Source organism: Cheilinus undulatus, linkage group 4, assembly GCF_018320785.1.
Source record: "Cheilinus undulatus linkage group 4, ASM1832078v1, whole genome shotgun sequence".
Taxonomy (NCBI): Eukaryota; Metazoa; Chordata; class Actinopteri; order Labriformes; family Labridae; genus Cheilinus; species Cheilinus undulatus.
Window position 1 is genome coordinate 54,768,959 of NC_054868.1, and position 24,879 is coordinate 54,793,837.

The 24,879-nt window shown below is 41.3% G+C and overlaps 1 protein-coding gene across 1 annotated transcript; it reads left to right on the plus strand.

Moving 5' to 3' along the window:
* The first annotated feature begins 1,449 nt into the window (after positions 1–1,449).
* Positions 1,450–23,027, plus strand: nup133 (nucleoporin 133). The gene is made up of 25 exons (XM_041786352.1): positions 1,450–1,727; positions 3,470–3,585; positions 3,689–3,792; positions 5,668–5,901; positions 6,044–6,214; positions 8,598–8,753; positions 8,834–8,904; positions 10,107–10,254; positions 12,141–12,291; positions 12,648–12,802; positions 14,911–15,002; positions 15,208–15,371; positions 15,504–15,598; positions 15,672–15,896; positions 15,986–16,108; positions 16,202–16,301; positions 16,412–16,675; positions 16,922–17,055; positions 19,426–19,584; positions 19,693–19,828; positions 20,044–20,162; positions 21,904–21,984; positions 22,086–22,150; positions 22,267–22,355; positions 22,785–23,027. The coding sequence occupies exons 1-25, from the start codon at positions 1,600–1,602 to the stop codon at positions 22,919–22,921; spliced, it is 3,417 nt and encodes a 1,138-aa protein (XP_041642286.1). The 5' UTR covers positions 1,450–1,599; the 3' UTR covers positions 22,922–23,027.
* Positions 23,028–24,879: the final 1,852 nt, after the last annotated feature.

Sequence of the window (24,879 nt, forward strand, 5' to 3'; positions counted from 1 at the left end):
AGACTAAAACTAACAAAAATAGATCTGTGATGACTAAAACTAGACTAAAATGTAATATAGTTTTCGTCAGACATTCAAAATCTGTGATATTTCTCCACTGTGGGTAAATCTGTCAGAAACAACACATTGTTATCTGTTCTTCCTCTCAGCTGTAGAAAGCAGGGACCCCAGGTTTGGCAGAGAACACACTACCATGATTTGGTACCAGATTTAGACAAGAAAATAAATGCTTGGACTAAAAGCAAAGACTAAAATGTGAGGACTTTTATGGACTAAAACTAAAATGCATTTCATTTAAAGACTAAAACTATGTTAACTGTTAATGTTTTTAAAAGCAAACTCAAGACCTAAATTTTTAGTCTGGCTTTTACCTGAATGTAATATCCTCATCTTAATCTGTTTTAGTAATCTAGGTTTTATTTTATTCTGTTTTAACTTAAGAAATATCTTTTAGTAGTTTATCCTCTTGTTTTATCATGTTTAACCAGGTTCTTCTTAAATGTTTTATTTCTCTGTTTGAGCATATTGCCCTGTGTTAACTTTTAGTGTTTTTATTCTCATTACAGCACCCTTTTATTATTTGTTTATTTATTTTTTTACTTCATTTTAGTTTACTTTTTATTCTATTTGATGATATTTTTCTTCTTATTATTATTTTTTACACTTAACCTAACCCCCATTGTTTACTTATTTTAAACCTTTAAGATGGCGTTTCCTCGTTGGTACTGGGTACAGACATTTTCCTGTGCTTATAGTGTCTTTCTTTTATGATGCATTGTGCCAGGACTGTGTATGGGTTGGGGGGGTGGGTTAGAGGGTTGGGCGGAGTGGGTTTGGGTCATACATCCTGTTATCTTCTTTTGATTTATCTGTCTGTTTGTAAAGCTCCTTTTTCTACATTGTCTTGTATGAAAAGTGTTATTTAAATAAAGTTTTATTGATTGATTAATCCCTTACTATTTTCAACATATACCAGTAACACAGAATACAAAAATCACATCAGTGACTGCTCCTGTAGACATGGATAAAGGGTGAGGACAGTATTTCAAGTTCAAAATGTGTGCTTTTTTTTTGTAACTGAAGAAAATCAAATTTTGAGATTTATTTTTTAATTTGAGAAGAAAAATCAGGATGCTGATTTCTTTAATCCCAGAAATCTGACATCGATCTCAGACTATTGATTTTGATCTCAGAGTTCTGTTTTTAAAATCAGAGTAAGTGTTTCAGTGGCCCTTTATTTTAGTTAACGCTAGTTTTATCACTAATTTGTGTCTGAATCATTTCGAATTAATTAAGAATCAAAAAGCCAATTTATTTTAAGTCTAACTTTAACCGGAATGTATTCTGAATTAACTTTAAGAAAATATTTATCGTTATCTTTTACTTATCTAAATGGATTATAAAGACATCCTTCAGTAAACTGATATGTGCGGGACTATCCAACTGTTGACGCACAGTGGTGACGTAGATGATGAGCGACGGCACCGCGCGCTGTTTGGAGAAGACTGTCGGCTGTGAGTTGTCGGTGTCGTCGGTAGATTTAACGGGTTTGTAGTGAAATCTCTCGACTGTAAGGCAGTGCGGAGTTTCACAGCAGGCATGTTCAGCCCCCGAGCCGCCCCGAGCTCCGGCCGCAGGCAGCCGGTCAGGACTACCGGGAGGAAGAGCGTGTCTGGAGCGGCCAGCAGCCTGCTGTTCTCCCCGCGGAGGACGCCTCTGTCGGCGAGGTGAGAGAAGAGTCTCCAGATGAACAGAATTTAGTCTAACTGTCAGGAAATCATTGATTTTAAACAGATATCCGAACATTTATAGCCTGAGCCCACTGATATGAGTTCATTCTGTTATACCAGTGAGTTGAATTCTGATTTTGTTGCTGACTTTTCTAAGAAAACAAAGTGCAGTGGTGCGACACATTTACTCTAACCATACTATAATTTTAGGCTGTGCAATTATGTTTGTATTGTGTAGCAGTTTTACAAGACTAATCACTTAATTTACATAGCACCTTTAAAAACAAATGTGATCATAGTGCTGTAACACAGGGCTTCTAAACCTTTTCAGCCGTGACCCCCAAAATAAAGGTCCCAGAGACCGAGGACCCCCACTGGACCTGAAGGTGGCTGAACACAGCCAGGAACCTTCCAGAATAGTCATGTTCAGACAAGGCCGTCCCTATGGGGGATAAAGGGGGAGCTTCCTGGGACCCAGCCAAACCGGGGCCCATGGAGGTCAGCAAAACCATGGTCTGTTGTAAAGTTAAGCTGTGAAATCCATATTTAATATTTAACCTGGAAAAATAACCATTCGTATCAATGAAACAAATCTCTTTTGTTTTAAAAAAGTGTAGTATATAGCCTTCTTAAAAATGTAAATCTATTTTGTTAAAGAAAATAATTGAAATGGGTTGAACATTGGGGAAAAAATGGGTTAATAATGGCAAAAAATGGTAGAAAATGTGGTGAGATTGGATCTTAAAAGTAGCAGAAATGGGTAAAATATGGCAAAGATTATCTAAGAATGGCAAAAATGGGTTACAGTGGCAAAAATGGGCATAAATAGTGGTAAAAGGGAATTAAAATGTGGCTGAAAAGGCTTTAAATTGGCAAAAATGGGTGGAAATTGATATAAACTGGCAAAATAGTCCTATCCGAGAAAAAAAAAATAGGCAGATAATGGCAGAAATCGGTCAAATTGGCAAAATGGGCATATCAGATGGTGGAATGTGGTTAAATTGGGCTGAAAAAGTGGTTAAAGGGGGTTGATAATGTCAATTATGGGTCAACACAGGCAACATTTGGCTTATGTGGCAAGAATTGGTTCAGAAGTGGTGTAAAGGGTTTAAAATGGCAAAAATGTGTTAAAATTTGTGGGGAAAGTTGATGAAAACTGGTTAAAATTAGGCAAAATTAGTGTAAAGTGGCAACAGTGGAATAAAAAAATCTTCGTAGTTTTTTTTAGGGAATATGGAGACCCCCCTCTTAGTATCTTGCGACCCCCAAGGGTGTCCCGACCCCAAGGTTGAGAACTACTGCTTTACCCGACAAAGCAAAGGCATGAACTCAGGGATTTATGATAAAATCTCATTAACAAATGAATAAAATCCTTAATTACAAGTTATTATTGAATCAGCACTACTTTTAGCATTATTTACTATTTACATCCTTAAACTCAAACGCTTAATTCAGTCAACTAAACAGCTGATCTAAGCTGCTTCTTCATGTAATGAGCAGAAAAGTTTTTATTTTACTTGTATTTTTATTTTCATACATTTAGTTTTACATTAAAACAAAGGATTAAAAACTAATAATCGGATGTATTATATTGGAATACTTCTGATTTCCTTGGTTTTGTCAGATTTTCCTCACAATTACTTTTTGTTTAAAATCTAAAAATTAACTTGAGGGCCGCTCTAAGTGAGGGGCCACACGCGGCTGACCCCGTGTCTTATTGTGAAATTTTCATGCATCAGGTCAACACCCACCAGAGCCCAGAGCCATGCAGCGACAGAATCCATCAACTACGACGTTCAAACTTTCGGCTCATCGCTGCCTGTTAAAGTGATGGAGGCGCTGACCATGGCTGACGGTGAGGGGTTATATTCCTGGATTTCTAGTTCAGTCGAGGCTTGATGAAAATCCAACATCCTGTTCTACTTGTTTAATGTTTTTCTGTGTTTCGGTGTCTCCAGCTGATGACCAGATCTCTGTGAAGGTGGATGAGAGTGGCTGGGCCTGGATGGTCTGTGGAGAGAGACTGATCATCTGGAAGATCTGCCAGACTGCTGTGGCCAAGGTACGGCTCAAGATGAATTCACTAGAGATGGAGGGAACAAGGCCTCCGGTCCAGAGGATTTTCACGCTCTCTGATTTTGGAGATTCTCACAGAAAAATCAGATGAAAAAAATGACTGAGAAAAAAAAACATGTTAAAGGTATTACGGTGGAGATTACTGTAAATCAGGCTACCACAGTGATGGGTGTGCTGCAGACAAGACCTGGGCTCAATGTGAAAGTCTGTAGGGGCCCCAGCAGGGGGCGCTCAAGTTACACAAAGAAGCAGACCAAGTAGAAACTTGAATGGAGTACTATTGTTGTTACTCAGCAGTAGTCTAGTGGTGCCTGCAGACTTGGGGTTACTCTTGATTTATCCTCCACATTTTTAAAAGCTCCATCCTGCAAATAAGTAATATTAACCCTTAGAGTTCACAGCTATTTTTTCACCATCACGTCTTTTTTTCTTTAAAAGCTTATAAAACATCAACCCTGTGGTGCACAGTCAAGCTCTAACCATTTTTTTTTTTTCAGGATAACCTGGGCTTTAAGAATATATCGACTACAGTTATGTCACTTTAATTTTAAAAAAGTAATAGGACTCTAAAGACAAAAAAAACTAATTGGAGTTTGAAACTCAAAGATTTTTATTGATAACACAGTAAACAATTGTGACTAAGCATTTTCTTTGCACGGACTTTTTCTCCCATCTCTTGGGGACAGAACAGAAAAAATAAATATTCTGTGACTGATGGTTTTCAAAATATCTACGTATATACAAAGAAAAGTCCATGCACTTTTTAGCAGTTAGATTCATTTGTGCAGTAGAGATCTTGCTATACATCTTGCTATTGGAGGACAGCCCCTCCCACAATGCACTGCATGTAAACATTGCCTTCAATATGGCGCTACCCACCCAAGAAAGCCAAAGTAAATGATTGAAAATGGATTAAAAATGGACAAGAAGACGCTTGTTATCGGATCGAATCTTGAAAGACCCTGAAAAGTCGGTGAAGTTCCAGGCTCGCTAGAACGGCGTCCTTAAGGGCTACGGAGACATCGAGGGTAGCAAACAAACAGCAAAATTGTCAGCTTTCAGAGAGAAAAATGAGTGTCTATGACTTAGGGTTCAAAAGTTATTAACGTTTTTCTAAATTGTGTCACTTGTTGTATGACAACGCTGTCCTCAGGGACCCCCAGAAGTCAGCCAAGTCCTGCGCTCACTAGAAAATGTTCTGTAAGAGCTACGAATGCACGGAGAACATATTAATAAAGGCACAACACAGAGCTTTCACAGGAAAAAACAAGTTAGTGCTTACCACTTACTGTTCAAAAGTTACCAAGCAATTTAAAAAGGGGGGCGCCTACAGCCGCGCCCCCAGTGCCACGTGAGCTCTAAGGGTTAATAAAGATATGTAGGACATGTTTATTGAGTTAACTTAAAAATGGACCTTGTTTTGAACTTCTGCTTCTTCAGGAGGTGATGATCATTATGAAATTTACTGCAGAAGAAGAGCAGATTTTACTCTATCCTCTGACACAAAGAATATAGGATGAGACGCCTGTATCATGATGCATTTTGGATGAGCTATTTCATATTCCTCTGCAATGTTAGGGTTAATGATTTACAAAGCAGTGCACACAACACGTGTACTCAGATTACTTTTAGCTGCCTTAGCCGTCCTAGGACAGTGTTTAGAAGAGAGTATACATTGCACTACACCTCTGGTAACACCATAAATGTAGTCCAAATAAATAAATATAAGGAGTTTAGGGAAAAGCTGCTCTTTAAAACTGAGTTTCCGATCAAACGTCTCTCCACTAGCTGTTTGAAGGATCTGTCAGATTTGACTGAAGTTTAAATTTAAGTCTCTCTGTGTTGTGTGTTTTTCCTTCAGCTGTCGGTGTGTAAGGAGCTGCAGCTGCCCAGCAGTGAGTACAACTACACGGCCGAACAGGTAGCCGTGGCGTCGGCAGCTCCTCTGGAGACGGCGGCCGTCCAGTCCATCTCGGTCCTTGCGGTGGCTGCGGAGGGAACAGCACGTTTGTGGCCGAGTATGTCTCAGGAAGGAAACTACACAGAGACGGACGTGGACCTGGGGGATCTGTGCAACTTTGTTGTTGCTGTTAGAGTACGTACCAGGGATTTATTTTACAGTTAAAAGTCTACTGTTAATAGTGAACATTTCACTATTACATTGTTACTTGTAAACGGACATTTGATCCTGCTTTAATATTTTCTCCGTCTTCATTTCCTTCGTTGTCTCCTCTCAGGGGGGGAGCTTCGTCCTGTCCTCGGTGAAGAATCGGCTGATGAGAGCAAGTGTAGATTCTTCTGGAAAGCTGCAGTACCGAGCCCTACAGCAGGGTCAGGGGATGCTCTCGGGTATCGGACGCCGCGTCTCCAGCCTGTTTGGGATCCTCTCCCCGCCAACCAACGACACGGTGAGTGAGGCTCTAGATTTCCTCGTTTAGTGTTGATCAGGATAATTACAGACCTGCAGCAGCTGAGCTGAGCACATCTAATTCTGAGCACCACTGAATACGACAATAATTACTACCTTTTATTTGGTTGAACAGCCTGGCATCAATATTGCAGTAGTAATTAGACTAAAGTTTATTTACAGTGCTGTTCAGTGATAATTACTCCCCTGTGATGGTTGACCTTCACTTTGAATTTAGCTGAGACGTTATAGGAGGATGCACGTCCATGCTGTGTTACTCCCAAATCTCTCATACTCCGCCTGCACAGCAATCTGCTTGGGGAGCACACTGCAGAGCAAATCCCTCCTTCTCTAGTCAGTCTTTGCAGTTCCATTGCCCCGGTCTGTCCTGTCACCATCCAAGCTGACACATGCTGATCCACACAGAGCAGATCGATCCAAACTGAAGGAAAAATGTGCAAACTATCCAACACAATGCATGATGGTAACTCTCCTCACTGCGTCAACATCACAGCTCATCCTGTGGAACAGACTACAGGTCACTTGCTGGTCAGAGGGTCACAGAGCTTTAATGGCACCAAAAGTTAGAGATAGAAAACCACAGACACATGTCAAAATTTGTTTTATTGTTTTCTAAAGCAAGGCCACCTGGGAGGCTGATCTCGTTGCTGAATTTTCCGAGGATGTTTGGGGGGGGGGGGGTGGAAAGAATCCATCAAGGCTCAATCAGTGCAAGGCTGCAACTGATTCAGTTTTTAAAGTTAAACACAGAAAACACTATTCAAAAGAAAAGCTGAGCAAAATGTATCCTAATACTTCTGACACCTGTGATAGATGTAATGTTGGGAAGGGTTCACTGGGCCATACTTTCTGGTCATGCCCTAAGACTGCCCCCTTTTGGCAGGACATCTTTAGATGGTATTGCAAAATGTATCATTTAACAATTAAACCAGATGCACTGATTGCATTGTCTGACTAAGCTTTTCTAAAACTCCCATTCACTGTGCAACAGGCTTTTATGTTTGGTATGTTAGTAGCTTAGAGAATCAAGGCTCCTTGTTTGGCTAGATGGGTTAAAGAATTAGAGTCAGGTATACATTTGGAAAGGCTCCATAGCCACAAGCATAGGTTTACTGAAAGGTTGAAGGTTTGCTGCATATTTCTCTGCCAAGTTCGTCTCTTAATGTTTGTCCTGTACTGAGTCTTGTTTGTGCAAAAACATAATAAAAAAAGCGATAGAAAACAGAACTTTCCATGAAACCACGCATCCTCTGTAGAAAACATCCTTTAAACTCCCTAACGCACTCACCCCTGGAAGAACCGAATAAAACCGAACTGAAATGAAACACAAATCAGCCCCAGAAAGACAAAATAATCTGATGTTCCCGTACTGTTCCTGTGTGAACTCATAGTCCTTCTTGATCTTCTGATCTCTCAGCTCCAGCTGCTTTTAAAAGCTGCAGAAATGCTTCCAGCAGGTGATGGCATATGCCGTCTTTTAGAGCAAACTGCTGAAAACAGCACAGGCGGACAGTAGCATCAGGATCAGCTGAGGCAGCGGTGTGTTCATGTGCAGCTCCCACTGCTGTTCAGTGATGGTCGATGGAGAGGCCAGCTATCACGCTGTTGTAGAATCAGAGAGTCTGTAGGTGTAGAGACGATATAGCAGGGGTGTCAAACTCAAGGCCCGGGGGCCAAATCCAGCCTGCAAGATCATATCATACTCTTATTATAACTGGCCCTAAAACATGAAGTCTGCAGATTTCCTCCCGTTTAAAAATGTAAACTTACTCTTGATATCAGATATCCTTAAGTCATGGAAATGTTTGCCCTTTAAAAGCATTATTTTACCATCTAATTTTGTGTTTTGACCTTTTGAGCTAGTAAGTTTGACTTTTTATCTCAGATGTTGAGCCTTTTAACTAATCATTCTGACTTTTTAAATCTCAAAATCATTCACCCTCAGTGCTAAATTTTTCCCCCATAATTCATTACTGCTGAAAATGAGGTTGACTGTTTGGTTAAACCTTGTTCGGCCCTCAGGTTAGACCTAAATTCAGATTTCGGCCCCTGCTGTGATTAAGTTTGACACCCCTGCGATAAAGTATCTCTAACAGCGCTGTGGCATGTTCAGACTCACTGAAATCCCCTTTCCTCTTTGTTCTCATGCTCAGCTTAAACTTCAGCACATCGTCTTCACCATGTCTGCGTGCCTTCATGTGTAGGTTGCTCACATGTGATTGGCTGATTAGATATCTGTGTTAATGAGCAGCTAAACAGGCGTACCTAATAAAGTGATCGATGAGTGTACATTTTATAATATATAGCTAATAATATGAGATTCTTTTGCACTTCTGACTTTGTTTCCTGTCTGTTCTCTGCAGCTCCACAGCGTGCTGTGGGTGGGCGGAGCCAGCAGTCTGTACACGCTGACCAGCTCCAGTCTGAGTAAATGGGAGCTGGACGACAGCTATGAACACCAGATCCTCAGCTGGGACGCACAGAAAGCTCTGACAGAGAGCATCGCGGACGCCATCTGGGTCGGTATACGGATATGAAGCGTTCTGTTTACTGAGTATCAGTGTGACGGTGACATTCAACGTCTCTGTTTCCTCTCCAGGGCTCAGAGAGCAACTACGAGGAGATGAAGGAGGGGGTCAACGTGACGTACCTGGATATGAAGCTGAGCCAGTGAGTCTGGTGTCTTGAGGATTTACTTACCCAATATTAGAATAAAGTCTGCAGATGATGTCACATGACAGCGGAGAAGTTGCACGGGGGGCAGAAGTGATTTCTGCATAGAGAAGCTCTATCGGAAACACAGTTTAGTGATGTTTACAGCTGTGCTAGCTGGTCAAACTGGGAAAAAACACAAAAAACTCAACAATCCCAAACTCCTTTTGAGTCATGAAAGTAGAGACGGATTCCCAGAGAAACAGTGGCGGACTAAAAGCCTCCATCTGAAGTCTGCAGGGGCAGAGTCACGGCTCCTTAAAGAGATCTGGATCATTTGGCTTAGCTCAGTTAAAGAGCTTCAGTCATTCATGTTAAAGAAGCAGCTGTTCATGAATGACACATCACCTCTTCATCATCATCATCATCTCTGGGTCTCTTGCTCTGTTAATTTTCTAAACATTGCCTCCTACATACATGGAGTATAACCTGACTGCCCTGCCTCTCCATGACTCTGTTTTTATTTGTTCTTATTAATATTTGGAGATTTTTCATTTTCATGAGCTGTAGGTCGTAACCATCACGATAAAAACAGGGCTAAAATATTTTACTGAATGTGTAACAAATCTAGATTACATGATAGTTTCACTTTGTGAAAAAAAATCTCTGCATGATATTGTGAGTTTTTTATTGATTCACATATAAGGACAGTTTTTAGGAGGGAGACTCATCATCCTAACATTCTTTTTCCTCTGTAGACCTCTCTCCTTGTTTTTAAGAGTAATGAAATTAGGGATGTACGATATTATCGGTTCTTTATCGGTATCGGCAGATATCAAAATTTCTGCTGATATTTACCTGATATTTTGTCTGCGTATTTAAGCATACAGTGTATCGGCTGTAAATTCTGTCCATAAATATTAATAAATTAGTGGAATTTTAGGCTGAATTAACAGGCCTATGTCAGTATAGGTATATTTCTTTATTTATCCTCATTCTCTAAATCATCAGTCATCTTCAAAACTTAAAATGTGTCCAAAAGGACTGAAATTTCTTGTCAGAAGAGCATTTTTAGATATTGGTATCGATAACTGTATCGGCTAAAATGAATCTATAAATATCGGATATCGGCAAAAATCCAACATTGTGCATCCCTAAATGAAATATCAGAGTATGTCAAAGCCAAACTCTTAAGTCTTGTGTGTTTTGTGCGTTTCCAGAGCCGGTCTGGTGGTTTTGGCTGCAGCCTGGCATCCTTCAGACACTCCCTGTCTGGCTTATTTCTGCCTGATCACCCTGCAGGACAGCGGAGCCGCCATCTCTGACCAGTTCACCGTGGAGGTCACCAAGCACAGCGCTCCTTTCCAGGTCAGTCCTGATCCTCAGAACTCAGCGGGGTGTGAGAACCCAGATCCATTATTAGCATTTTGATTTTCCTTAGTGGTAGGGCTGGGCGATTTATTACAAGTTAGATTAGATTGCAATATGGCACACTGCAATTTTCAAATAGCAGGATTTCAGATATTTATTTGACCTGAAATTTGTTGAAATATCAGTTAAAATGTTTTGGTTGTAGCAGAGATACAGATCATTAACCCCTTAAAGCCTGTTGTATCATATTTGATACATACTTTTATGATACCTCTATCTTATCAATATGATCATAAATTACTCAAAAAAACTACTGAATACAATCTGATAAATGATAAAAACGCCCTCAAGTGGATTATCACTCACCAAAAACACCTAATGAATGAAATGAGACACCAAAAAATATTTTTGTTACATTTTTATGGAAATTTTGATGTTTTTTTTTTATTTCAGGAGAAAATGAAATAAACATTTCAGTTCCAAAAATGAGAATCTTCTGGCTGTTATTTGTGTTTGAAGGCTTTAAGGGGTTAAAGTTTCATATCAAAAAAATACAAAATACCTACTTTCCTCATTTTTGCAGGTTTTTCTGAATCAAAACGAGACAGACATAAAAATGATCTTTCCCTTCCATCCAACAATTCCTACTGAGTTTGCAATAATAGTCAAAACAACCACAGGTAGATATTTTTCCAAACATGTTCAGCCCTAGTTTAATCTACAGTGTTGGTTATTATATGGAATGTTTTATTGCTTGTGTTTGTTAAAAATACATCAGACAAACAAGTTAAAAAATCTCATACGATATTGCAATCATACGGAGCCCCGGAAGGGACATGGGGGGAAAAATAAAAATGATGATGAGGAATTTTTTTGGAAACAGTTGGCGAGATCTCACAAAAATAGATTTAAATCAGCAACCAGTTGCAGTCCTCTGCTGATGAATTTAACCAGGTCCAGGTCCAAAATTTCCCCATCATCACATTAAAAAAAACAAAACAAAATCCATCTTGATTTTGATTTTTTCCCCCGTGTCCCTTCCGGGGCGCTGTACAATCACAATTGGGGGGACAAAAAAAAAATCGCTATTAGATTAATTTCTCAAATCATTCAGCCCTAATAGAGGCTGAGCACTGGACTCTGTTGAAGGATTCGTCCTTTTTACATCCTCTCCCTCAATCTCCAGTACCTTAACATGCTCCACAACACACCAAAGTTGTCAGGCTCATTTCTGCTTAAATGTTTAAAAGTATGGACCTCTAATAAGACGTTTCCACTGAGCGGTCCAGTCCGCGGCGTGCATTTTTTGCGTTTTCATTTATCAAAAGCTGGAAAGGGTCTGAAAAACCAGCCTGCAGCATCCCATTTTTTTGGTACCCATCCTTTATTTACCTCCAGCTTTCATCAAACCCTTAGAATTGCTCATCATGGCATAAATGTATTTTTAACTGAACGTTTCATCTCTATCCGGGCACAGACGACATAGATGTCTAATGGCGTAGAGGTCTGCTTGTTTGGTCGAGGAGCAGAGAGGTGGCCCAGTTCATGGTGCATACAGGGATGTCAGTGGGATTCTGATGTGCAGAAGAACGACTGTCAGAGCTCGTTCTGGTTTAAAAGTCGAGTTTTTACCCAGCAGAAGAAAGCTGGAACTTTCTGAGCTGAGCAGGCTCCACGGCAGTGCTCCAGTGACGGATAACCCTCTCTCTCTCCTAAAAACATTAAAACAGAGAAATAGTTGTATTTTCAGTGAATCACTAAGAACAGCTGACTCTTCCTTAGTGGATGTTTTTAGGTCTGCCCTCCCTCGTAGTAAAATAATCAGATAAAATGTTGAAGATGCGCTCTTTATATCTTCAGCGGTCCTTGTCTTGTTTTCTCAGAGTGAAGAGGCTCTGCAGGCGACCCGGCTGGTGCTGCCTCGCTCTCCTGGCACCACGGCCTTTCTTTACAACGAGGAGCTGGTGTTCGCCTGCTGGACGGGGACCAGCAGAGGAGGACTACCTGATGAGAAAATCAGCTTCAACTCAGCAGGTGAGGAATTAAACGGATAAAGCTCTCCTAGCGGCTGTTAAAGTCTCTGCCTCTTAGATTCACCGGCTTTGACAAACATCATCCTCGTATAAAATAGTTAGACTTCAGCGGAACAATCCGAGCTTTATACAGCTTCAGCTCATAGAAATAGGAATATCAAGAGTGTAGGTATTTTAATGTTTGAAGCTTTATGAATTAAAGTTTCTTTATAGTTTTTAAACCATCTCTTGATCATTTATTCCAGAGTTTCAGGGTCTTAAATTCTCCCCTGTTTTCTGTGTAATTGTCTGTGAACAGTTGTTAGTAAAGGTAAAAGCCTTTGGATAAATGACGTCACCCTAACGTGTCTCATTTAGGCGATGGCGTCCGTGGAGGAGGCTGCTGCGCCAACCTGCCCGTGTTTTTCTCCCTGAACAGCGGCCTGGTGGCGGTGGTCGCCCGGGAGAGCGCCTCCATTCTGCCGGAGACGATGGAGGACTCGCTGTGCTCCTCGCTGGCTGCAGCTCCAGAGGTAAGGCTCAAAAGTCAGAACCACACCAGAGCAGGTGGATGTCACTGGAAAGTATGCAGAATAGTCTAATAAGTGAAATAAAGCATAAACAAGATGAGTCTGTTATAGAGCTGCCCACAAATCAGAGAATGGGCCCTCCCCGGTAGTGATTTATAATAATGCCATTCATGTGTTAGATTAGTAGCATTGGTGCTAGCATCCTGGCTAACAGTTCCCTGATGTTAGAGCTGAAAAGTGTTTCAAGATATTACTGGGTTCTGATGTTCAAATTACTTTTTTTTTTTTTCGATAACTTTTTTTTGCCATTTTGGGGGGGGGGGTGTTTTGGGGTTCTTTGCCCATCTTGCCACTTTTTAACCGCTTTTCACAATATTGCACCCCATTTTGATCATGTTTGCTTCTCTGAACCCATTTTTACCACTTTATCTCACCTTTGCTACTCTGTAAACACTTTTCGCCTCTTTTTCTGCCACTTTTTCCACTGTTTAACCACTTACTTCCATATTTTCACCCTTTTTTTAAACATACTTTGTCTTTTTTAACCCATCTTTGCTGCTTTTATTCATTGTTGCCATTTATTTACCGCTTTTCACCACTTTTTCTGCCAATATTTGCTACTCTTTGCCAATTTTTTAATTTTTAACCCATTTTTGCCATTATTTCGATGTTTTTCACCATATTTTCACTCATTCTTGACCATTCCTTTCCTTTTTCACCATTTTTCCTGCCTTTTAACCACTTTTCACCATATTTTTACCCATTTTGGACTTTTTGCCTCTCTTAAACCATTTTTGGCAGTTTTTACCCACTTTTGCCCCTTGGTAACCCCTTTTCACCACTTTCTGTCAATTTTTATAAACCTGTAACCCATTTTTGCCACTGCTTTTTACCACATTTCCACTTATTTTTGACCATACTTTGCCTTTTTACCCATTTTTCCTGCCTTTTAACCACTTTTCACCATATTTTTAACCATTTTGGACTTTTTGCCTTTTTTAACCTATTTCTCTCAGCTTTGCTACTTTGTAAACACTTTCACCACTTTTTCTGCCACTATTTGCTGCTTTCTGTTGAATTTTACAACTGTTTAATGACTTTTTTCCATATTTTCACCCAGTTTTTACCATGCTTTGCCTTTTTTAACTGGTATTTTCTACTTTTTAACTGCTTTTAACCATCTTGTTGCTAATTTTTCACCCTATTTTGACCTTTTTTTAATCCATCTTTGCTGCTTTTACTCACTTTTGCCACTTATTAACCCCTTTTACAACTTTTTTTAAGCAATATTTACTGTTTTTGCCCATTTTACTGTGTTTTAACCGCTTTTCACCCTATTTTTGCCCTTTTTGAACTCTCTTTTTTGTCTCTCTTCACCCATTTTTGCTGCTTTTATCCCTATTTGTTTCTGGGGCGGTTTTCTTGCAATATGAAGGTTGTGGGTTTGATCCCCAGTTCCTGTAGTCACATGTCAATGTGTCCTTGGGTAAGACACTGAATCCCGGTTTGCTCCCACTGCTACATCAGTGGTGTGTAAATGGGTATGGAATAAATGGGATTAGCTAATACTGATGGCTAAGTCTTCATAGACACGTCTGCCATCAGTGAGTGAATATGCGTGAGTGCTAGGGTGTGGCCTGCACTGTAAAGATGCTTTGAGTAGTCGGACGCTATACAAGGTCACTTTATCACTCTTTTTCTGCCACTTTTGCTGTTTTCAACCTGTTTTAGTTCAGCGTGTCCCGTCCACATTGTTAACATTTCCTAAAAATTTAATTCTGTTTCAAGAAAAGAGCTTTACGGATTGAAAAAGGCTGCATTTTATTGTGGCATTAATAAGATTCTGGTTCTTTAGGTTGAAAATAAAATAAAGTTCTCCTAGATTAGCTTGGACTGTGATGTTCCTGACCCCACAGGCCCCCAGTTTGGCCGGACCCCAGAAATCCCTCCCCTTTACCCCCGTATGGGCGGTCTTGGTCTGTTGAAATGTAGACGTTTGTAAACCCAGCCTTTCTAAAAGTTTAAGGAGGAAATAAAAGTCAAAAGATGAGACTTAAATGTGATAAAACATTTTATTATGACCTGATCTGAACTGAGTTCATGTGTTGAAGGTTTCAGTGATGGAGACGCCAAGCCGAGCTGAACCCGTCGCTCAGGAAGACAAAACCAAACTTCTGAAGGCGGCTTTCCTGCAGTTCTGTCGGTGAGAAATCAGATTATTTTACTGTAAAGGAAAGAGCTGACCGTGCCAGAGGGGGGCCTGCATCGTTCAGATTTGTGCATGATTATTGCATGGTTTATACGTTGGTGTCCACATATTTTTACTTTTTTGAGCTCTGCATACTTCTGTGTAGGTTCATGAATGTCCAATAAAATGATAAACTAAATAACGATCCTTCCTCTGTCAGGAACGACCTGGTGGGCGCTCAGACGGTCACAGACGAGCTCTTCCCCGCCGACAGTGACGGGGAGGAAGGAGCCGAGCTGGACGGGGTGGTGACTCAGATCGATCTGGACCTGGTGGACGATTACCCGGCTTCAGACCCACGTTGGGCTGAGTCTGTCCCCGATGGTGAGGAGAGGGAGGGTCTATCCTAGAATCAGCTCCTGATAGTAAAATGAAAGACAAAGAAGTAGACAAAACTGTGAGTTATCTTTAAAAATGATGCAGGCATTTTTTAAAGTGTGGTTTCTGTGGTTGCAGAGAGCGCCGGCTTTCCTCTCACCTCCCTCATCATCCTCCACCAGCTGGAGGACAAGATGAAGGCTCACGGCTGCTTCATGGACTTCCTGCTCCAGGTACACAAAAACAGCAGCAGATTGTCTTTCAAGAGAAGGAGAAATCGATGAATAATGTTTCTGCCCCTCTCAGGTGGGTCTGCTGGACCGACTCGGCCAGGTGACGGTGCGCTCGTCTCCCATGGCAACACGCCTCCTTCTGTGCGAGCACGCTGAGAAGCTCCAGGCGGCCATGGTGCTGAAGAACCACCACACTAAACACGCCGAGCTGGTGAACAGAGCCATCGGCATCGCCCTGCAGAGGAACGGCACCACTGTCCCGCCCAGCCTCACCACCGCCGACGTCTTCTTCAGAGAGGCGAGTGTCTGACTGTGAGCAGCCGCGGCTGCTGTGGTGATCCGTGTGGAGTTAAGTTTGATTGAACGATTGTTTGGGTTCTCTCTCAGGTGTCCCAGATCTCCTCAGTGTTCGATTGTCTGCTGGAGGAGGAGGAGCGGAGTCTGAAGGAGAACCCGGTCGACTCGGTGCAGTGGGCAGAAGTTGTCCTCACCGTCAACAACATCATCAAGGCACGAAACAATCCTCATGTTATTAAGGGTTAAATTTCAGTCCTTTAGCGCAGGATAATAAGAAAAATAAACATCCTGTGTTTGCTTGTGCAGGACGTTCTGCAGGCGGCTGGTCAGTACAGAGAGACAAAGTCATCTATGTACAGAGCGTCTGAAAACGCCGCTACAGAGCCCGAGTACATCCCCTGGACAGGTAAAACACTCACTGACCGCCATGTTCCTGTGACGCCACACTGTTGTTCCTGTGTTTCAGCAGGCTTATTTCCATAACCCCCCATCATCTCCTGATCTTTCCTCCTCCAGCATCAGGAGGTGTCGGTGGTGTTCGCACCGTCATCTCCCGCCAGCATGAGATCATCCTGCGCTCTGTGTACCCGCACGCTGACTCAGAGCTGCGCAGCGCCCTCTGTGAGCAGCTGGTGGCGCTGTTGGACATCTATTTGAGTGGCTACGTGGCCCAGCTGACGTCTCTGCAGCAGCAGAGGCCCGCAGGAGCCCAACAGGAGCGCTACAACAGCCTGGAGATGGAGTACAGCCAGCGCCGCTCCGAGCTGCTCGCCCCCCTCTGTAAGTCCACGATTAGACACAACGAACCATGTGACTCTTCAAACAAAAACAGAAGAAAGCTTCTATTAAAGATGCTATTAACTCGCTCCTGAAATCTGGTTAATAAAGAAATTTCCTCTCTGATTCCACCAAGGGATCTTTGCTCCACGCCATAACTGTTCAGTCTTTTCCAGACAGCCCTAGTGGACCAAGAAGAGCAAACTTTCCCCGACTACTTCTCTGAAAAGCTTGTTTTTTGTGTTGCAGTGGAGCTCGGTCAGTACCAGTGGGTGGCAGCGCTCGCTGAGAAGTACTGCGACTTCGACATCCTGGTTCAGATGTGTGAGCAGACCGACAACCAGAGCCGCCTGCAGCACTACATGACCAAGTTCGCAGACCAGGTACTCCACTAAAGACTACACAAAGACTGCAGTATGCCTGAGCAGTATGGCCTTAATGTCATAGCACGGTATTTCTTGGCCTTCGCTGTAACAGAATTATATCACAGTATTAGATATCTGAAAAATGTGATGCATCCAGAATAAATTCAGGGATAACAGCCCTCCTTCCCCTAACACAAACCTGTGATGTGGTGGTAATTTTGTCGACTAAAACTATGACTAAAGATGTTCATCGACAGCCTTTTTTTTTTCATGACAAAAACTAGACTAAGACTAACAAAAATAGATCTGTGATGACTAAAACTGACAAAAACTAAGTTTAGTTTTAGTCAAAATGACTAAAACTAAACTAAAATGTAATGTAGTTTTCATCGGACATTCAAAATCCATGACATTTCTCCACTGTGGGTAAATCTGTCAAAAACAATGCATCTGTATCTATTCTGCCTCTCAGCTGTAGAAAGCTGGGACCCCAGGTTTGGCAGAGAACACACTACCATGATTTGGTACCAGATTTAGACAAGAGAATAAATGCTTGGACTAAAAGTAAAGACCAAAATGTGAGGACTTTAATGGACTAAAACTAGACTAAAATGTTTTGAGTTTTTGTTGACTAAAACTGGACTAAAACTGGAAAGGGTAGAAATGACTAAAATGTGACTAAAATTAAAATGCATTTCATTTAACCCTTTAAAACCTACCATTTTGCAAGTCCGCCAGGACATATACTTACATTTTTACATACTGTAGTGCCGTTTTTAGGATTGTTTCAATATAACCCTTATATCAAAAGTTTTAATAATATGTATTGACTTATGTCTTAACTCCAACATAAATGGCTTAAAAGTGCAGTAAACCTAAAAAAAAAAAAAGAAAATCGGTTTTGTTTTTTTCACATATATTTCATAATAGAGAAATTGCACAGCTGTATCCCTCAAATTTGTAAATGTAAAAAAGTTACACAATATTCTTTGGAACCACAGGAAATTTATTTGGAGTCTGTCCATAACTTGCTTTTTGAGATATCGTCCATTTTGTAACCTGTTAAAAAACCCAAGCCAGATGAGTAGTTGGACTCTTCATCTGACACTGTAATTAGTTTGAAAGCTTCATGCCAGCTGCAAAACTATTTGGCATGACCAGGTTTTTGCAAATCCGTAACTACATTTGTGTGGAAGTATGTCAAAGGCGTGTGTAATGGATGTCTGGTGTGTGTGAGTTGTGTGTCTTTTATGTGTTTTTGTAACAAAGTAGGGGTGAAACGAGAGCAAGGGTGAGTATGTGTGCTGGCTAAGTTCTTATATATTCTGTGTATTCCACGGAAAAAACTACAACTCCTGGGAAAATACACCACTTCCTGTTGTTGGGGGGGGGCTATCGGGTAGGGACACGTAAGAATCATGTGACAGGTCATGCCCACAACATGATGATGTTTATTTCAATGTAGGAAGTGCTACGTACAAACCCACTACTGCAACAAAAAAGCGCTCTGAAACATGGTGAATGTGTGAAATGTTAGTGTAATTCCCCAGGTTTTATATGTAAAAAGAATGATCGATTTATCTTACCCGGTTTCAAATCTGCCAAAATGAACACTGTTGTGATGGCAGACTGAACTCATGTCTACAGTAAAATCTGAGAAAAATGATTGATACATCTAAGTGCCTGCTGAGAGAGCGAGAGAGAGACCATGACCATCAGGGGCGTAGCACAGGGGGAAAAAGGGTACTGATTACCCAGGCCCACATTAGGGAGGAGTCTTTGAGAAGCCTGCATTGAAAAGTCTGTTTTTTTTCTTAGTAATTAGTGTCATTATCGAATCAAAACCAACTAGATGAATCAGTCAACAGACTGAAGTATGTTTCAAATAGAGTAAAATACAACACTGAGGGCCCCTGGTCCTCCTTTTAAAATGTCCACATGGTTTTGTCCAGCATTGCAAAATAACGCGAGTAAAAATAATTTAACCATAGTAAAAATATTGCTCATAAATGGGGAAAGTATGGTTCAAAAATACATTAAAATGCAGAGATATTTGTGAAAATGATGCAGCATTTGTTGCTTGGCTAGCTGTTTAAGGGGGACCTGTGTAAGCTACACTCCTGGAGCCCACCATGACAAAAATGTGACTTTATTCTCATAGATTTATGATCTCATTTTTGGTTAATTTCTTACTTTATTTTTGTAATATTCTAAATGCATTCTTCTGCATGGTTTCTTGTTTAGAAGCTCCCATAGTCTGTAGTTTCCATGAGCCATTGTCTTGAGTTGAGAAATCAGAAATCAATAAAAAGTATAAATCTGACCTGGTCTAACATTCTGTCTCCCTCCTCTCTAACGTCGTCCTCATCGTCCTCGTCTCTCTGGCAGAACTTTGCAGACTTCCTGTTCCGTTGGTACATGGAGAAGGGGAAGAGAGGGAAGCTGCTGTCTCAGCCGGCCGCTCAGCACGAGCAGCTGGCCAGCTTCCTGCAGTCCCATCAACACCTGAGCTGGCTGCACCACATCCACGTCCACGACTACGGCAGCGTACGGCACAAACCCCTGAAATCACATCCTTTATATTTTCAGCTCATTAAAACCCACGCAGCTCTCTGTGTGCTGCAGCAGCTGACATGTATTCTCGTGCCTCTGCAGGCTCACAGGACGCTGTACAGTCAGGCCAACATGGAGACTCGCTACTTTGTGAAGAAGAAGACGCTGCTGGCTCTCAGTAAGCTGACCGCCCTGGCCTCCAACCTTCCTGAGGACGAGCTCAACAAACAGGTCGACGGTAAGAACATTCAGAAAGAACATCTACTAAAACAGGAAACTCATTTATCATCCTTTACCATGGGAATTTAACACAAAAATACAAACCCAGCTGCATCATGGGAGCATATGCTTTCAATCTAGGCAGGTGAACTAAAGCATCGTATACAGACTTCTTTTTGAACCAGAATTATGACTTGATTTCACATTTATGTCTTCGTTTATCCATCCAATCAGAGATCGTGGAGCAGGAGCATTTCCTGTTGCATCAGGAGACTCTGCCCCGTCAGCTGCTGGAGGAGAAACAACAGAACCCCGACACCATGCCTCTGCTCAGCGCTCACAACCTCATACAGGTGACGGCGACACACAAACACGCCCGTCCTCTGCTCACAGAGAAACACAGACAGACTTTAGTGAAGCAGCAAAAAGAGGAAAGAGTGCTAGTTTAGGGGTGACCCTTTCTCTCTTATTTAAGTCCATCCATGCCATTGGTTTAGTTTCACTCAGACCCTACAGTGTAGTTTGTTTGACCAGTGTGCCTGCTCAGGCACGGTACACTCTGACCCTGCCACAGACAGGAGAGCAGACTTTGGCACAGTATGATGGCATTACTAGCATGGATGTAAAGTGCTGTGAAAAAGTATCTCCCCTTGTTGTCATAGTCAACAGTAAGTGCCATTTTACACAAATGGAGAAAACTTGAAACATACAGCAGTAGGTTTAGAAGTCTAATATTAAAATTTGCTTGATGATCTGGAACATTTAAGTGTAACTAACATGAAAAAAATAGGAACATTCCTTTGAATGTTTGAATTACGATGTGTTCAGACCAGAATGCTTACACAGGAAAAACCTGGGTCTGATGGCAGTTTTAACAGCCAAGATAAAATGCACTTCCTGTTTCATGGTGAAATGCATGACTATGACGAGCCACCATGGGCATGGCCATAGAACTCTTTTTTTGTAAGACATAAAGGAATGTTTGAACCACGATGTGTTCAGGCCAGAAGACTTATACATTAAATATTTGGGTCAGTTGGCAATTTTTAAAGCCAAGATAAAATCTACTTCCTGTTTCATGGCGACACATCAGACGATGGCGAGCCACCATGACATGCTGGTAGACTTGTGGTCTTTGAACTTTTTTGTATTACATAAAGGAATGTTTGAATCACAATATGTTCAGTCCAGAAGACTCATACATTAAATATTTGTTGCAATTTTGACAGCCAAAATATACTTCCTGTTTCATGGCAGAATGCAAGACTATGACAAGCCACCATGGGCATGGTCATTGAATTTTTTGTGTAAGACATAAAGGAATGTTTGAATCACAATATGTTCAGGCCAGAACACTTACACAGGAAAATTTGGGTCAGTTGTCAGTTTTAACAGCCAAGATAAATTCTACTTCCTGTTTCATGGCGAAACGCATGACTATGACAAGCTACCATGGGCATGGCCATAGAACTTTTTGTGTAAGACATAAAAGAATGTTTGAACCACGGTGTGTTCAGTCCAGAACACTTACACATGAAATATTCAAGTCATTTGGCAATTTTTACAGCCAAGATAAAAACTACTTCCTGTTTCATGGTGACACATCAGATGATTGCAGGCCATCATTGCATGCTGGTAGACTTGTGGTCTTTGAACTTTTTTGTGTAAGACATAAAAGAATGTTTGAACCACAATGTTTTCAGGCCAGAACTCTTAAACATGAACTATTTGGGTCAGTTGGTAATTTTTACAGCCAAAATCTACTTCCTGTTTAATGGCAAAACGCAAGACTATGACAAGCCACCATGGGCATGGTCATAGAACTTTTTTGTGTAAGACATAAAGGAATGTTTGAATCGCAATGTGTTCAGTCCAGAACACTTAAACATGAAATATTTGGGTCAGATGGCAATTTTTACAGCCGAGATAAAATCAACTTCTTGTTTCATGTCAAATCATGTAAACTAAAGTGTTTGCACAGCTGCGCCCTTGAGGGTTTTTTTGCTATGAAGGTTGTGATAATAATGTGATTCCGTTTTTTTTGTCCTGACGCCCCTCTCCTCGGCTCGCTGCCGTGTTTCCTCCTCTTCACAGCTGTACATCTGTGACGACAACAGACGAGCCAACGAGTACGACTTCAAAAAGGCGCTGGATCTCCTGGAGTACGTCGACGAGGTCCGTTTCATTATGGCTGCGCCTTCTGAGGGTTTGGCCAGTTTTGGATGTTTAATGTTGACTAATTAGGACGCTCTTCTTTTTCTTCTGTGTTTTAACAGGAGGATGATGTTGACCTGGAGTCGCTGAAATGTGAGATCTTTGGAAAAGCGCTCAGGAGAGACGAGTAAGAACCATCAGTCAGGATTTTGTTTTTTTAGAATAAGGCTGAATTAAAGCTGGTAGCAGTCCTGTCATCGTTTTATTGGTTAGTTTTCTCGTCTAACTTGTTTTTCCTCTCAGCTGGTCGTCTGCTGACGGGACAGATGACCCTCTGGAGGCTGCCAAGGACAGCATCTTCGTCAAAATCCTCCTCAAACTCATTCAGGAAGGTGAGACACCAAGGCTCAGCCCTAATACACCCTTATCCTTCTAACTTAGCCCAACCCTGACATTTTCACGTTCATGACTACCAATCAGGATAGTGAAGGGTGGATTTCACCACTACACCTGTTAGTCTGTTTCAAAGAGCAAGGGGGGCACATGCATGTTCTTCTGCAATGACATGCTTTTAAATAAATTTGATTTGTCCTGTCTCTCTGTTCAGTTATGTTATGTTCCGTTTTTCATTAAACAAATTTGAGTGGTTGACAGTTTTCTAAAGTTTGGGTCAGGTTTTGCCCTCACCAGGTGGAGGTGGGTCCTGTAGGTCCTGATGCCTGACCAGGACTTTGAGAACCACTGCTCTAAGCTGCAGCAGCTCAAGGGATCTAAATGACTTCAGACTTCCCGCCCTGACGTTGTTCTCTGGGTGTTTTCAGGAGTTCCTCTGCAGACGTACCTGCCTGACGTCAAAGAGCTGCTGGATCTGGACGAGCTGAGCTCCCTGAAGTCTAAACCGTCGTTTGAATTTGTTCTTCGAGCGAATTATGAACATTACCTTCAGGCTCAGATGTGACGACCTCTCAGTCCCGGTAACGCCTCCTGCACTTCAGTTCTCCCTCTTTTATTTTCAAGATGTGTTTGACTCTTTTTTCTAAATAAATGTGTTCGTATTTCTGTTATGAGGGTGCATCTTTTCTTTCACTTAAACACAGAATCTCTGATTTTGTTTAAAGCAGTGTTACTCAACCAAAGAGCCAAATTGTTATAAAAAAAAACTTTTGCAAAAGCCACAATGTAAGTGGTGAAAAGTGGCAAAAATGGGTTAAAGTGGCGATAAAATAGTATAAGTCGTGAAATGGACAAAAAGGGACAAAGAAGTGGAAAAATGGGGGGGGGGGAGTGGCAAAAATTGATTAAGAAACAAGTTAAAGGTGGAAAAAATGGTCAAAAAACAGTAAAATGTGGCAAAAAAATGACTAAAATGGGCAAATGTGGCATACAATGGCAAAACGCAGCTTTAATGTGCAAGAAGGGGCAAAAAATTGCAAAAAGAAAAAAAATGAAAAGCTAAACGAGGCAAAATCTGGTGAAAAATGGCAAAAATTGATTACAAAAAACAAGTTAAGAGGTGGTAAAATTGATCAAAATGGTAAAAATGAGTGAAAAGACACTAAAATGGACAAAAATGAGGAAAAAAGTGACACTCAATGGACAAAGGCAGCTTAAATGGGTGAGAATGGGCAAATCATGGCAAAAAGTGGGAAAAAAATGCAAAAAGCAGAACAAAAAAGAAAAAACTGGTTAAATGGGGAAAAAAAAAACTGGCAAATGTGCTTAAAAAGCTGTAAAAAAGACTGAAATTTGCAAAAAAAGGGGTGAAAGCTGGCTGAAATGGGTAGAAAAAATGGCAAAAATTGCAAATAGCAAAAAGCAGGACAAAAAGACAAAACTGGGGAAAGGGGCAAAAGAAGTGGCAAACATGGGCTTTAAAAGCTGCAATAAAAGATTGAAATTGGCCAAAAAGGGGAAAAAAATTGCAAATAAGGGTAATGAAAATATACAAACAAAAAAATCAAAGTTGACAATATAAGCCAACTGTACAAGAGTGGAAACAAACTGATTCATGTTACTTACCATGGATAATTTCTGAGGTTAAAGTTGACCTTTTCTTAAGGTTTTCTGGGGGAATGAAATTTCAAATAAAGAGCCATATGTGCCTTCAGAGCCACGTGTTGAGTATCGCTGGTTTAAAGGCTCTTAGATAAATGAACCTTTCTTATTAAACTTAGCTCTCACAGAACCCATTACTGAGTTTTAGTATCATGTGTCTAAGTGTAATATTTTGGTGTCATGCCGGCCCTAATGAGCTGTAGAGAGATCCAGACAGGTGAGCCTGCAGGCGGCATTAGTCAGGACTTCCTGGTGTCGAGGTGACGAGGGACAGATGTTGGTTATAAATAGATTTGAGCTGCTTGGCTCGCTGAGTGCAGCTCTGACAGAGATCCAGCTCACCTAAAAATACTGTAAGTAGGTTAGATTAGGGACACCAGCTCTGTCTTACTCTTCTCTGCTGCTTTTTACTGCAAAATATGAGAGAAACACAAGACTGCTGTGCCACCATAAAGGAATAAGCACTCGGTGAAGAGAGTTCTAGACCTAGCCCGTTGTTATCGACCCACACAAGTCAACCGTGCAGCAAAAACCCGCCTCAACAGGCTTCTTCACTGGCGTTGGGTTTAGTCCGGCCCACAGAGCCAAAGAGTGAGCTCAGATTCATCAGATATATGGAAACTAAAACCACAACTGAACTTTACACACTCCAGGAGGTTCAGCTGTGGGTCAGAAAGCAGGGCTGGTAGAAATCTTATGTTTTTGATGGCACAGGAGCGTGTTTGTTATAAATGCTGGATTACAGAGCTAGTGAAGAGTTTGAGAGCTGAATTGAGGCATAAAGGCAAATATATAGCGACTTTTCCTGATAGGAAGTAAGATGTCTGTGTAGGTCCTCATTCATCCAGGTCATGGTTGTCC

Excerpts from the sequence above, each read along its gene's own strand:
- nup133 (XM_041786352.1), top strand. The coding sequence starts at position 1,600 with ATGTTCAGCCCCCGAGCCGCCCCGAGCTCCGGCCGCAGGCAGCCGGTC. Across the intron at positions 15,599-15,671 it reads TCATGGACTTCCTGCTCCAG|GTGGGTCTGCTGGACCGACT; the intron begins GTACACAAAAAC and ends TGCCCCTCTCAG. Across the intron at positions 21,985-22,085 it reads TCCTGGAGTACGTCGACGAG|GAGGATGATGTTGACCTGGA; the intron begins GTCCGTTTCATT and ends GTGTTTTAACAG.